At 43.5% G+C, this 15123-nt stretch overlaps 5 protein-coding genes across 5 annotated transcripts in view; 2 read left to right on the top strand and 3 right to left on the bottom strand.

Moving 5' to 3' along the window:
• Positions 1-4270, top strand: part of LOC135349785 (uncharacterized) — an 8346-nt gene extending 4076 nt beyond the window's left edge. The window contains exons 8-15 of the mRNA XM_064548395.1: positions 81-245; positions 898-974; positions 1169-1205; positions 1534-1718; positions 1918-2403; positions 2771-2838; positions 3150-3241; positions 3368-4270. Of these exons, the coding sequence (XP_064404465.1) occupies positions 81-245; positions 898-974; positions 1169-1205; positions 1534-1718; positions 1918-2403; positions 2771-2838; positions 3150-3241; positions 3368-4060 (1803 nt within the window). The 3' untranslated portion in view covers positions 4061-4270. The remainder of the gene's footprint in view (positions 1-80; positions 246-897; positions 975-1168; positions 1206-1533; positions 1719-1917; positions 2404-2770; positions 2839-3149; positions 3242-3367) is intronic.
• Positions 4200-9786, bottom strand: LOC135350118 (general transcription factor 3C polypeptide 3-like). Its single transcript, XM_064548835.1, has 18 exons — positions 9365-9786; positions 8893-9084; positions 8572-8681; positions 8277-8333; positions 8073-8219; positions 7633-7843; positions 7430-7518; positions 7075-7156; positions 6841-7015; positions 6483-6651; positions 6138-6267; positions 5680-5927; positions 5536-5622; positions 5373-5462; positions 5058-5273; positions 4685-4772; positions 4535-4605; positions 4200-4407 (listed from the first exon to the last, which is right to left on the bottom strand). Exons 1-18 carry the CDS (start codon positions 9687-9689, stop codon positions 4291-4293), a joined length of 2604 nt encoding a protein of 867 aa, XP_064404905.1. The 5' UTR covers positions 9690-9786; the 3' UTR covers positions 4200-4290.
• A 6-nt stretch (positions 9787-9792) lies between these two features.
• Positions 9793-10768, top strand: LOC135350162 (5-methylcytosine rRNA methyltransferase NSUN4-like). Its single transcript, XM_064548893.1, has one exon. It carries the CDS (start codon positions 9828-9830, stop codon positions 10722-10724), a length of 897 nt encoding a protein of 298 aa, XP_064404963.1. The 5' UTR covers positions 9793-9827; the 3' UTR covers positions 10725-10768.
• Positions 10769-10774: 6 nt separating this feature from the next.
• On the bottom strand, positions 10775-12554 carry LOC135350149 (POU domain, class 2, transcription factor 2-like). The gene is made up of 2 exons (XM_064548879.1): positions 12309-12554; positions 10775-11999 (listed from the first exon to the last, which is right to left on the bottom strand). The coding sequence occupies exons 1-2, from the start codon at positions 12344-12346 to the stop codon at positions 10874-10876; spliced, it is 1164 nt and encodes a 387-aa protein (XP_064404949.1). The 5' UTR covers positions 12347-12554; the 3' UTR covers positions 10775-10873.
• Positions 12555-12631: 77 nt separating this feature from the next.
• On the bottom strand, positions 12632-15111 carry LOC135350124 (regulator of MON1-CCZ1 complex-like). Its single transcript, XM_064548842.1, has 2 exons — positions 14952-15111; positions 12632-14745 (listed from the first exon to the last, which is right to left on the bottom strand). Exons 1-2 carry the CDS (start codon positions 14976-14978, stop codon positions 12781-12783), a joined length of 1992 nt encoding a protein of 663 aa, XP_064404912.1. The 5' UTR covers positions 14979-15111; the 3' UTR covers positions 12632-12780.
• Between the last annotated feature and the right edge of the window lie 12 nt (positions 15112-15123).

Here is a 15123-nt window from a genome sequence, read left to right on the forward strand (position 1 = left end):
GTGGTTTAAAGTGTGTCTGCCAGTATGAATCTCTAGCTTACACGGCTGACTGTATACTGTACACATGCATACACTTACAGAAGTACAAGCCAAAGCATCGCAATCCTAGCAATGGTATGTCACCGAGAGCGCCCCCCGCCAGTCCTGGCTCCCCCTACACCACGGGCTACTCTCTCTCTCAGCCCGAGGACTACCCTTGCAGTCTCTCTCAACCACTGGGGGAAGCATCACCAGCACATGTACATGTAAGTGTGTGGGATCATTCCCATCAAGAGTCCCAGCATTTCACTGTGATAGCTATTTTAGTATAGAATTGCTTGTGTAGAATGAATGCAATAGAGGTGGGTGGCTTGGGTCGTCAAGTTGTACAGAAACATACAAATGTGGTTGAAGCATATCCTCTTACTTGTATATATAGGGAATATTTTGTCTAAGCTGTTTGCTTTGTATACCTAGCTGTGTGTGATTTTGCTTGAGGTGTGCCCATTCCTACAATTTACAATTATCTTGTCCTTAGTACGTATTATACTGACAGTTAACGTATTGATCTTGTTGCCAAAAGTGCTCTGTGCCAAGGCTTTAAGGAAACCCTCAAACACACACACAGTGACCTGGGACTGTTTTGTTTATTTTTAAGGCTCGTTCTGTAAACTTTTGATAACACATATTGTTTAATACCTCAGAGCATTATTTTGGATTGTGTTCAAAACACAGGGTGTTTATGCCCGGTTAAAGTTAATGTTACTGTATCAATTTCTTCAATAGCACATTAGTTAGTGCATACACTGGCTTAGAGTGCTAAGTTAGCTGTGTGTATATAAACTATTAAATGTATATTGCCTTTTCTAATTATAAACATATTTAACTATTGTTTTACGCTCTACACTACCATCTCAGGGGATTAAACCTCGTACCCAGCGATCCAAGAGTGCTAAAACTTCCAAAGATGTCCGCTCCTCAGCTAACAAGCAAACGTGAGTCAGTTGTCTGGTAATACTGCATTTTCTCTAGTGCCCTGTCTATGTAGTCTATGCCAGCCAAACTTCATTAATGCTACACAGCATACCGTTTGATGATCACTTGAACTTTGAGTAGTTTGCCCAGAACTGACATTCCTAGTGATATACAGCCAGCTTGTAGCCTTTATGCTATTACTCCACCCTTACAGGAGCAAGAAGCTCATTAAAACAGAGAAAGAAGACAAGGTGAGCACAATAGATATCTAGAGACAATGCTTCCTTGTTTTAAAATGCCTACATCAATTAATTTATACTCTATCAAAATGTTATTGCCTCTGGATTATTCTTTGTAACATTCCATGCCAATTTTAAATGTGTCATTTACGCAAAAGGCTTCTCTTGTTGTGAGCATCTAGAACACACCCTTCCAATAGTGAATAGTCTGTCACTTTTATTGTTGTTATCATGCCAACGATGTCACTTTTGGCTCGCATTAACTGCAGTAAACGCGATTGTCAGACAGACGTAATTAGATTTACACAAATCACATGCTTGCGTACACACACACACACAGCTCACTGGCTCCCTCTCACCAGCACCCTACAAGTACTTCTCCAGTCAAGATGAACTGGACAGCAGTGGCTTGTACCCTGACAGTAAGGAGGGGTATCACAGGAGCATATCCCCAGCCCACAGGCAGGCCACCATTGACCAGATGCTCACAGAGATTGAGACCGAGTACATGGGCCCTGGATACAAGTATGTGCACACAGCAGCTAATGTAGTAACCTGAGTCTAACAGTGGTTAACGTAGCTAGTAACCTGAGTCTGATAGTGGTTAACACCATACCATGTATTATGGTTAGGTTGAATTTCTCTAGCTATGGCCTCTTAATTGACCACTGTACAGCCTTGAATTAGATAAATTTGGTGAGGTATGTCTTTTTCTTGTCTACAGGTATAAGCCTTTGATTAGCTCACTGTACGTGGACAGCAACAACTACAGTCACCCACGGCCAGTCAACTCGGCCAAGACGTACCTTCAATCGACTCGTAATGGAGATGTAACCAAGGAAAACTACGATATTCTCACAGCACCTGGCTCTGACGATGAATACGACTACCCAAACCCTAACAACACCAACTCTTCTAATTCCAACAACTCCTCTCTTCAAAAGTCTAATCAGAGTCAAGTGCCAAATGAGCATTCTCATTACCAGAGCCCCAGACAGACACGAAAGCTGCCCTCCCCACCAGCCTCCCCTCTCCCTACTACTACAACGGGGAATTTCAAGAACCACACGTACGAGCCACTCAAGCCTAAGGAGGATGTGGACACATACGTGTATATGGCCCCTCTCAGTGATTATCCAGAACTATTACAGCCAGAGAGCACACAGCATGCTAGGAGCTCGCTCAGTCCAAAAACATCGGACTCTCAAAGGTACTTATTCTCACACTATCCGAGTGACAATTTTACTGCTGACCCTCCAAAAATTGCTGCTATTAGCTGTTGACAAATCTGTATGTGTAGTTGAATATACGCTATAGGCTCCCAAATGTATTTTTATCAGATCATGCCTATTGTGACAAGTCCCACTGGATTTGTGTGTGTCTGTGAGCACAAAGGAGTGTCTTGCTAGCTCACCGATAACCTATAGTGCTGTAAACAACTCCATATTCTACTTAAATTTTTTACTGAGCATGCATGTGTTGCAGTACAATGTATTTGTATATTTGTGCAAATTATTGATTCCTCATAATTATGATAATAATGTTTACGTACATATATCATGTTGCATATCTTTCAGTTTACTGAGTGAGTCTGGCTCTGAGCTGTCAGCAGGCTCCATTGGAGGCAGTAAAAGTGGAAAGAAAGGTGCTTAGTGTTTTCTTGGTGTTGTTGTTTGGAGAGCTTGGGGCGGATTGGCTGTACACATACGCAGACTGTTGATAATCTGATTAATTTATGTTTTTATTGTGCCTCAGAGTATGCAAATTATGTGTTGTAAATGACTCTGAACAAATTCTATCAGCCATCCTGTCTGTGTGGATTAATTACGCTGGCAATTAGCATGTGTTCATGATTCACAGCATATAGCTTGTGAAAGTTTTGACAATTACATGTGATGTGGTCGCGTACGTATATGGAAAATGAGAGTATCATATGTCCTTTACACATACCTTCAGTGGCTGCAGTCAGGGACTCTCCTGTAGAAGCTGACAGACTGCATGAGCCAAATGCTGTACTGGAGCCAGTCAAGGGAATATTGATAACCCAGGTTAGTTTTACATTTTGTAATAGTCTCCACTCACGCCTACACGTACACACACTGTGCATGCAGTTGACATCTTCACTATACAAACTATTACTTCCCTCCCCCCATTCCCAATCATACACACCACAGACCACTAATGAAGCTGAGAAATCACAACTGGAAGACTACCTTCAGAAAGAACTAGAAACGATTCGTCAAGCCTTTCAAATCAGACTTAACCAACTCGAGAAGAGATACCAGCGTCAACTTGAGCTTGAGAAACATAAGCACATCCTCTCCCCTCTCTTGCCACAACAAGTTCACCCCAATCCCTCCCAGCGCAGGGAACAGGCCAAACTGAAACGAAACAGCTGGCACAGTTGTATGCCTACAGAGCAGGATTTTGAGATTCCTGACAAGAAGAGCGAGTCAGTTTTGAATGGAGATGTTCCAAGTGGGTCAGATATCTATGAGCACGATCCGTCTCTCGTGAATGAGCTCCCAGAAAGCCTGAGAGGAGTTGATCACAAGATGCAAGACAACTCGAACAAACCAACAGAAGATGAATTCAGTGACTATGAAGACATGTCAGCAGAGTGCACGGTGGATAAAGACTCTCAGGAACTAATCCACCAGAAAGTTAGTGACTATCGTGATCGAATGCTACACCACTTTAAGGAAAAATCGGAGGCTCAGATAGCTGCAATAGAGCAAGAGTATCAGAGTCAAATCAACGAGGTGCAAAGAAAGTGCGAAGACAACGCTTCTGAGGAGGTGGTTCAGTTGAAGGGCAGGATAAGAAATCTCGAGGAGCAATTGGAAGTACAGACTACTCTAGTTTAAACTGGTTGGCTGTAGCTAGCTATTTATGTATATCCGCGAGTGTTCTTATAATCAACAGCAGAGGCACTGCTTTATTATTAATATTATTAATTTCCCTTGTATATTTTGTATATAGGTGTGCAAGCGTTTGTTTATAAAATAATGTGTGTTGTGTTATATGGTGTGTTGTGTTATATGGGTTAAATGAAAGTGACAGTTGAGAAAACAAAACACAGATATTACGTAGACAATCAAAGTATGCAATATTGTCTGAGTGTTTGTAAGGCCATTTGTTTGTTACCACTGGCACGATAGATAAGTGACAAGTTGAACGCTGCTTCAGTCCTTAAATCAGACACCTCTCTCCACTGTAGACAGGAAGGAAGAGACAACAATATATAATTACAAGCACAGGAATTCACAACCCTATAGCCAAAATAAGGAACATAACACAGACAAAACACATGAATGCCATTAATAAGTGGGCATACTTACTTTAGGATGAGAGCACTCTGGCTCCAATGACAGCACTTTCTTGTAGAAGTGACAAGCCATATGTAGGATACCTGCAGTGACAACAATGCATGGTGATAACATTATATAACCTACACACAATAAGAGAGATAGAGCTATAGCCCTCCTTACCTAGCTGATTAAAGGCCCTTCCCAGGTTGTAGTTAGTCTCTTGACACTCTCCCCTCAGTTTCATATACATGTGTAGGAACGCTGCTGCCTGCATGGTCAGAGGGAAATACAATCACACAGAATGTTGTTAGCACACAATAACTAATTAGTGAGTCTCTTAATCTCATGTAAGCAGCTCTAACAATAACAGTACGTTCTGCCAGAAATAATTTCAAACAACATTTCCTAATAGCCAGAGCTCAAGTTATGGGCTAGCTTCCTACGCAGTCCTTGGGCGTGGGGACGAAGCTAGTTATGGGCATGCACTTAAACATTTGCTAATGAAACATGTCATTTGACACACACACACACACACACACAGTATATAGCCCACCTGTGTGATGTTAGAGTTCTTTCCTGCAGTGCTGGTCCTAGCCTGACAGGTCATGTTGATTAGCACAATGGCTATACACAGACTCAGCAGGTACTTGTCATTAGAGGCATCAATCTCGTTAAAATTGACCACATACTGCGAGAGGGCAAATTTGTAATGGCCGCCAGCGTGATTGTGAGCGGAGAGGATTCGAGTGAGGAAGGGGTGGGACTGGTGCTGTGTGTGTGTGAGGAGTGTGACATGTGTTGGTGTGGGACTGGTGTTGTGTGTGTGACATGTGTGGGTGTGGGCGTGAGGAGGGGGAACACACGCTACCTTAAAACACTGTCGGAGGATGAACTTGTAGACCTTAGTATCGAGAGGTAGCGTGTTCATAATACTCCATACGTGTTTGCAATCTGGATACTAAAAAAAAATTGAAGAGAAATGTTCTGAGTGTGGATACCGTTACACAGCTACTGTCTATTAGTCCACTCACAGTGTTTCCTAGAATCTTGAGGACTAAGAATGCTGTACTGTAATCTTGAATCAGCATTGCTATGGATACACAGAAGAATAGAAACCTCTGTACAATAAAGAGAGCTCTATAAATAACATAACATGATCGTAGAGATGACTCCACCTTATTCACTTCACTCGTAGAAAACTTCCTGGCAACGCACGCACAGTAAATCAAATGCACGATCGTGTTGTAATTAGAGGGGCCAAGAGAGAACATCCCCTTGCAGGTGGTGACAAAGGTCTGATACCACTCTTCCACCGTGAGCAGTGACTCCATCTCCTTCTCCTCCCTCCTCAGCTCTGAAGAGGTACGTCCTTTCTCAGGGTCGAGCCCCAACTTGATCTTTATCCGTTTGAGTTGGGTCATCTCTGTGGATCAAACATACACCATAAAATTTCAACCATTCTGAAAGCTTAGAAAAAAGTTCATAATATGAGAGTACCTGACCTGGTAATAATATAACGAATATAACGCATATACAGCAAGTCAAGGTACACACGTGGAGTAAGCCTTGTTGCCCACATATCGTCTAGTGTTTATGAGCAACTACTCATACCATATTAGTTTCTATCCCTAACCTTTGAGCTCATGTCGATAGTAAAAGTCCCTGAAGAAGAATGCTAGGAGAGTCTTGCCCGCCTTGCTGTAGCCTGGTGTGTCTCCCTTACCCAAGTACAGGTTATATCTGTGCAGAACCACTCGAGTATCCTGTGGTCATGGGGGGTGGGCGGGGGTTGAGCAGATACAGTAATTATCTTCTAAGCAACGGTGTGTGAACATCGTTATAATTTTAGCATCTGACAAATACATCCAAGTATGCAGTATCTAGGCCATGCAGAAAAGTTCAATCATTGCCACCATACTGGTCATCTTAAAATTAATATAAACTTACTTCCTAAGAGAGGAATATAGATAGCCCTTACTTGCAATGATTTATCTCTCATTTCCATCTCACTTCGAGGGTCAAACTCGGCAGTTGTCATATCGCTATGGTGATAACCAGCACCCTCTTCACCGCCTGGCTCTGTCTCCAACAGTGTGAGGGCATCGTCAGATTGTCCCAGCTGGACGTACAGTGTGGCCAACTTGAGTCTGCATGAGAGCGCACATTAGGTAAGGATCATCACACATTACAGTGCTATTCTACACTCAAATATATTTTTATATCGTGCGTAGAAAAACAAATTGAACCCTTCCCCCTCTCAAGATGATATTTTTATATCGTGCGTAGGAAGAATGTTGAGTAACCTCCCCCCTCCTAAGATGATGCAGTACCCTAACCTTGACTCAGTGTGGTTTGGAGCGAGGGAGATGACTTTGGAATAGGCCGCAGCTGATGCCTCCAGGTCACTGAGCATGTGCCGACACTCGGCCAGCTTTAGCCACACCCCAGCCTGAGAGTATTTCCGTGTGTGCACCAGCAAGGTTAGGAGAGGCAAGGCCTGGGCGTACTCGCCTGTCATGTGACATCAGATGGGATAGCTATAGAGCATGTGATTTTAGTGACATGCTTACCACACTCAGTGAGAGCATCGGTTACATCTAGGAACAAGTCTCCATACTCTTCAGGACTGTTGAATATCGGCTGCAGAAGCTCCTGCATCAAAAACAACAGGATGGGTCAACCAACGTACGTGAATGTACAGACGCTGTGGGGGTGAATTAGGTTTTAGTTGAGATGGACATATTCAGCTACTAGAACCGCACAAGTACAAACATGAAAACAGACACTTGTACTACTACTACTAGGAACATCCATTATACCAGGGAAACCAGTGTCTGATGCGAGTAATTAAGGAGCCACACACACTATAGGATAACAATCACCATACACATACAACACACCGCCTGACTACAGGGTAAGTGTTACCTCAGGCAGTGGTTGCCCCAGGAAGATCATAGCTACTGCCAATTTGACTCTCAAGTCCACAGGCACCTCCTCAGGCACATGCAGCTGACCTGAACAGGTGGTGGTTAATTAAACACATTGGTGGTATTAATAATTATTTATAATTTTGTGCAAGTTTGGAAAAAAAAGTTTGAAAAAATGTATGTTGAAGGATCTCATTTTACCATGAACATGTGTTTTATGTGGTTCACTCAAGTCAGTAGACACTCCATCCATTTCATCGCCAGCTATGGACATTCTCAGGGTGGCTGTCAATGAGAGGAGGGGTGAGTCATGTGATGTCACGTGATCTCTAGCGGACGTTGGCGGCGGTGACGAGGGTTCATCTTCCGGAGGATGCGTTTGCGTTATCATGCGGTAGTAATCTGTGATTACCTGCACAAGAGAGAAGAGTAGAGTGAAGGAAACTACAGCATGACCTCAATTGACCTCAATATTAGCCACTAAACACTAATCCACTTTAAATACACACACCACAGCCACATTAGAAGATGCCCGGCCACACACATCTCCACTACACATGCTACAAAATTATGGTTAGAATTAAATAAAATTAGCGTTGGTTGGATTACAAGGTTTCACTGATATTGTAGAGTATCTTCACCTCATAAGCTTGCTCGTAGGCCTTGGTGAGTATGCACAGCTCAGACAATAGGTTGACAACCTCCTCGTCCACCAGTGTGTGGTGTGAGTCCAACAACTGGCCAAGAAGAGAGACGGCCTGAGGGGTTTCCTCCAGGGTGTGGTGGAGCTGGAGAGGGGGTGATCACTGAGGGTCAGAACACAATGAGTATATTATTATACTCACTCTTGCCATCTCTTTAGTGACCTCTAGATACTCCCGACTGTTGTCTTGTGGAAGAACCTACAAAGAAAATTAATCAGCACCCTTTCTCCACTATCCCCCACTATTCCCACTTCTTCACTATCCACTCATGCTCTTTCAGGCACTATTTTAACACATATAATTATTGAAGATTAGCCTAAAATTAATTTGAACACACCTGTCTGTGAATTAGCTCACTTCAGAAATCACAAATTGGATCACCAATTGGATCACCATAAATCAAGTTATGGATGCTGATCCCCTTGCACACACTTACCTTGAGGAGAGAGTGGAGAGTGTCCAGGGCCTTCCTAGGCTCACCCAGCTCACTGTGAAGAGTGGACTTCTGCCAGAGGAGGGTGGTGTCAGTTGGGGTGAGTCTGAGAGCTGGAGAGAGAGAGAGAGAGAGAGAGAGAGAGAGAGGTGTATCCACATCAAATCTCATTAGAGCAGGGAGGTTCCAGTGATTTCATTAAGGCAATAGCTTGTTGCTGCACAGTGCTCAGTTTTCAGCAAAAAAACATTATTTATACGCATAATCAACCACTCTCCAGCTAGCCTATCAGTGCCAGTACATCAGATAGACAGACAAACTTACCTTTGCTGATGCAGTGAATGGCAATGCGGAAATCCTTGAGCTTCACGGCCAGGTTCCCAGTCTTGATCCACATGTCACAATCAGAACGTTTGAGGTGGGAGGCAATCATGAGGATTCCGAGCAACTTCTCGTCGTAACCAAGATCTTCGTACACTGTTGCCAGGGCCAGGTACGGCTCAGATGCATGAGGGGCTGGGGTGAGAGGTTAAGATTTATTAAGAAGCAGGTGACAACTAAACCGGTGGTGCAAAAATTCACAACCTTTATTGCAGTTAACCAGCAAGTGGATAGTGTTAGATGGTTGAATGATAGGATGTATTCAGGTTAGGTCGATCAGGATTAGCAGCTAACAACCACATTGGCAAAAATATGGTGAGAACGAATTCACATTCTACTTGCAATGTATATTGAAAGAGTACACACAATTTTACAAGACTTACAAAATAGACAGTGGGGATGATGGTTCACATACCTTGTCGGATGATCTCCATGCAGAGCTCAATGGCTCCAGCCCGATCACCCGTGGCCAGCCTCAGGTTGGCGTTACCCATCACTTGACTGAGGTGAGAAGGAAGCATACTCTTTCTGCGGGGGAGATTAGCACCAGACTCGATCAGTCTTCGTCTCTTGCGGCCATGATCGTTGGACAGCTCGGCAAAGAAATTATTCACTTGAGTCACCATATCTTCGTCCTCTTCTTCCTCATTGCCTGGCTCTACCTCAGAGTGTGTTCTTGAGGGCCCAGGTTCATCTGAGTGAGAGGGTTCACCCTCCTCCATAGGGCAGTCCTTCTCCATGCACTGTACACTCTTGATGAACAGAGTACAAATGCAGTGGGATATGGAGCTGGGAGTTGGATCTAGGTATGAGGATATTGACCTTATACACTTCGGCCTTTGCTACCCACGTGGACTGGAAGGTTGAGCTGAATATGAATGATGATCTCAAGAACTATGCAAGCATTGCTGAAGGAGAAGCCTCTCTATTGTGCTGTGGTGAACAAGTTTGCAGAGCCAGAGGCAACTCAATATCTACACAATCATGGATGCAAGCCAATCAATGGACTCCCTCTGCCTTGCTTTGTCAACGACCCACCGAACACACCCCTGCCCCCTTCCCCACAAACTACAAACAAGCTATTGTACTATTACACGCTGGATATTGCTTCTCTGTTCCCTATACTAGCGCTGGGCCCTCATCCACACAGCAATGTGCTTGACATGTGTGCTGCACCCGGTGGCAAGTCGTTTGCACTTATTCAGCTCCTCTCACTACAAAACAGCAAATTGGGAGGCACTCTCGCTCTAAATGATGTTAGTCACAGCAGACTTACTCGACTTAAAGACGTCATATTTTCTAAATGTCTCCCAAGTAGCCTGAGGCACTCTGTGAGGATCACCAATAGGAGAGGTGAAGACTGGGGTAGAACTGGAGAGAGAGACTACCAGTGCGTGCTAGTTGATGCTCCTTGCTCATCAGACAGACATCAGATAAAACAGTGGATCGAAAAGGGCAGGATGTATCCAAACACCAATGAACTGAGCAAACTGCAAGAGAAACTGTTGTTGGCAGCATTATATGCAACAGAATCTGGTGGAACTGTGGTGTACTCTACTTGTACACTGTCCACTATTGAAAATGATGGAGTCATTCAGCGAACTCTCGATGTTGCAAGAGAGCATGGACTATATTTCAAATTGAACTCTGATATCTCCATGTTCACACCATTGCTTCAGTTGTGTTCTTATGTGTCTACTGATTATGGCGTATTGATTACTCCCACTGGGAATACTAATTGTGGCCCCATGTATGTCAGCAAATTGCAAAATTAATACCATATTATAATGATATTTAAAAAAAGATTTATGAAAGAAAACATGGTTATGATGGATGATGGATGATGGATGAATGCCCCCTATGGGCAAATAATAATTATGAATAAGATACTTGAGAATTGTCCATTGATTTGAACACACAGATTTCAGTCATTTTCGCTGTAGTCCTGATGAACCACTGATCCTCTGTCTCGTGGGTTGATGGATGGTACTTCAACAGTAATGTCGTACATTTCTGAGGGTACTTTTGGTCGCTCTCTGTTGAGGGCTTGTATTGCCTGTTCTCTCTCCGTCTTCTTCTGCTTCTGCCGACGACCACTAAACCAGGTTCGTACCGCACCTTTAGTGAGGTTATACAATTCAGACATTTCGGACATCTCTTCCTGTGATGGGGATCTGTTTTGCTTAAAGCTCTTCTCCAGTTTTGTACTAATTTCTTCGTCAATCCGAGAACATTTCTTGCTATGTTTGGGTACGGCCTCTCTTTGCACAGTGGAGGTTTTCTCTTGGGCTGGTGGTTTGCTCCAGGCTTCAGTGTGTGAGGAGGAACTTGGTTGCTGTGAACTTTGACTTTGAACACCACTGCTAGATGGTCTACTGACTTCGTTACCATGACTAACCAGTGTATTGGCATATACTGGAACTGGTCTGACAATATTGCTTCTGTTATAGTTTAGTTGCCTCCAAGGATGTTCGTTAATTGGGGTTTGTCCGGTAGGATCTTGATAATACGTACGCAACGTTTGAACGGATGAAGCCCGATCTAGTTGTTGTCCATGCATTACAGATGGAGTGATATGCTCTGGTCGAGGCATTGCTTCTCTAGGATGATACGGCGCTGTTTGAGGGTTGATCCATAAAGGGGGTCGAGCTACCATGTGGTGAGGGGGGCAGTTCTGCCGAGGAGGGGGAAATCTCTCGAGCTGCATATTCGACAAATGGACACGTTGGATCTGGTACATATGGTCGCCAAATGTTCCTATCGGACTTGGAGGTGAGAACCGAGTGACGACATTGCTCATTGGTAGATGTGGCTGGAACATAGGTTGAGGTGGGGAATTCCAGGGAGAGGGATTATAAGGATGAAGTGACCTGTGAGTGGGCGTAAAACTTTGATTAGGAATAAATGGTAAGTTTTGTCTGAATGCTGGTTGACTTGGAACAGTAGTAGTGTCTGTATTCATAGTCATCGGATGATCAAAGGTGAAGACGCAGGGAGAGTCTCTCGTCCTTGCACCAGGTGGTTCCGATTGCGTTACCTGCACCTCACCACTGCATAAAAGTGTTGAATGTGACTGATTAGGAGTGCTATAACACCTAGCTATAATTATGCTCGTTTGTACATGTACCTAGATAGTAAAACTCCTATTGTGACGATAATTATTATTGATGGTATCTATCTGAGTTAATACATGCACTCTTATATTAATCTCCTTGACTCCACTGAATCCTTGACTCCACTGAACATTGTTTTAATAATAAAGCATTTAATATTAAAATGTTTGCATGCAAACAAAATATCTTCCTCCAACTTAACTATAGCTATGGACTACATGTACCATAATTATGATACTAGCTCACCTGCCAGATGCCTTCCATTCCTCCCCCAGTCCCTGCATTATTTATTTATGCAGTAGATCTAGCTGAGAGTGAGCTAGCTTGGTTCAACACTGAGAGAAGCCCTGAGGAGACGTCTGCAAAAATCTTGAGATTTCAGATGTGACAAATTGCAGTTAAAGTCTCTTGTACTGCCTTTCAGTAGAATGATATATTCTGCTCACAAATACACATGTACTAATTCCCAGCAAAAGATACTGAAGTCAACATGTGGACCATGTGGGTGACGGTATAGTAACTATAGTTTTACCACAAGACATTATCAATTAATTAATCATGCTCCCACACTAATTAGTAATAATTATTTATTAACATTAATTATAAATTATAATGACTGCAGGTATATATAGAGTTGACTAGTAATTATACAATTGAAAATATATAAACACAACTAACACAAAAATCACAATACACAAAAAAGTGATGCATAAAAAACCTAGTTTTTCATTTTCGTCAGAAACCATTTCTCGTATAGAGCTTCAAAAGGCTGACACTGTTCATCCGGAGGAAACCTCTTTGTATGTCTTAGTCTAATGTTCCGATCTTCAAAGAACTTGTACACTGTGTAGAAGAGCATTTTATCATCCTCATTTGCAGCAGCCTCCAAAAACTGTCTTGCAGACACGCTGTCCACTTTGCTGGTGGCCTTGACATACCTCAGAGCTGTGAGGAGCTGGCCACGAGAGAGAAGAATGTCTATAATCTCACTGTCAGCTGTGGATAGCCGTTTGAACATGTCCATGGCTAGCTGAGTGGCAGGGGGGTAGACCAACTCACGAGAGAGAAGAAGACAGGCAAGAGGTTTCGAATCAGATATCACATGGTACTGCAGAAACTGGTGCAGCTGATAGAAGCACTTGTTTTCAATCAGCACATTCATAATCATCTCATACAGAAAGTGCTCAACAGGTATCAACACCTTGTGCAAGGAACGAACATACTCGACCAAAACTGCCACGAGAAACTTGTACGACATGTCTTTTCGATCGGTGAAATGAACAAACACTTGCTTGTAGAGGTCTCGCTGTGAGATTGAGATTTTGTACTGAGTTTCCGAATTATCTCCACCTTGCAGTACCATGTACGCGTGATTAATTCGATCAAACACATGCCCCAACACACTGAGACTAACTTGTCTACCAGGCTCTAGGCACTCTTTGCAAACAGTGAGAATCACTGTCTTTCCCATTTTCCGTTTGAGCAGAAACTCAATAAGCAGACACTTGTCTGGCATCATGTTGCTAATAGCTTCCAGCTTCACCTCCAGCTTCCAAATGACTCCATACTGTGCATCGATGATTACATTGGGTTGAAAAAATACCCACTTGGGCGAGTAGAGCTCGGGGGAGATGGTTGTCTTGGAATAGAACAAGGGGGAAGTTCCTGGAGAGGAGCCTACAGAACCGGGAGAGTCAGAGCCAGACGGTGACAGTGCAGATACTCTAGTTCCCTTCTGTTTAACTTGCAGCTTTGTGGGGGCCACAGCTAGTGGAGCAAGCATTGGCTGGTGTTTCGGAGTACCAGCCGTTGTGGTCGATTCCGAATTGGAGAGGATGTCAAACTGCATGGAGGTCTTCATAGCTTGATGATGGACAATCACCAGGTCGTCTACAATGCTCAGAGTAAACCTCCCCCCAACGTCCACCGAGAGAATGTGAGCCAGTTTTGCTGGTGCTTCTGTTGAGAGCTGATAAAGAAGCACCTCTGCCCCTGGTGTGACACTGTTCCTTATCACACCCACATAGTGTTGGTTGTACAGGCTCATGATGACCACATCTCTTTCCATTAGTGTGATGGCTTTTGACTCTCTAATACTCAAAGTGGAGGAGGCTGCAACAGGCATATCGACATCGAACTTGGGTAGCCGGAGAATCGCATTTTGTGTACCTTGCTTGAACACGAACGGGTGTATGGAATTGGTGCCCTTCACACACACTAGGAGAATGAGCTCATCAGGTGAGAAGATGGCCCAGGAGACAGAGAGAGCATAGCTCTTACTCGCTTTGAAGGACATTCGATACGGATTGCAAGAATACAGCTCAACACCAGAAGTGGTAATCAGCAGTACATACTCGTTCTTGAAGATCCAGTAGAAGCCAATAATGTCTGCATTGCCTGCTTTCAATGGAAGAGATTTCTCCACGCTATTCTCAGCGAAAATGTTGATAAACTCGACGCTAACTTTCCGACGTTGAACTGACAGAACTCTCGGAGTACCACCGGAAAACTTGATGGTTGATACGGGCCCTCGAGCGGGAATAGTAATCTTGAAGTTGTCCTCTTCAGTAATTCCCTTCACTTTAACGTCAGTGTAGCCGTGCTGAACACAGAACATCTGAAAGTTGGACTGGTCAAAGAAAGCACTTTCCACATACTCGATTGGATCGAATGCGATGGGCATCTACAGAAACAGTGTGTGTGTATAATGTTCAGTTAGGGTACTCATACTCAAGAGCATAAGAAATTGGGGAATGTAACATCTGTTACTGATATATATATACTGGCCTAGTTGCAGTTTACATTAGCTTTAAGGGTAGAGCCAGTACATGGGTTCGACTCTCCAGTTTTTCATAGCCATATTGTGTGCATGATCATATTTTTACTTGCCTGGCTTAACTCCAGATAGTGAGCCATATCCTACACACACTCGAAACTCAATCCTCTGCCTTAAATAAGAACACCTATATATAGCAGCTAGAGCTGATAAAACACTGCCAGACAAGTTTGTTAGGTAACTCTTAGTAATGCACACCATTCATAACATTGACACGCCCACTAT

This window comes from Halichondria panicea, chromosome 16, assembly GCF_963675165.1.
Source record: "Halichondria panicea chromosome 16, odHalPani1.1, whole genome shotgun sequence".
NCBI lineage: Eukaryota > Metazoa > Porifera > Demospongiae > Suberitida > Halichondriidae > Halichondria > Halichondria panicea.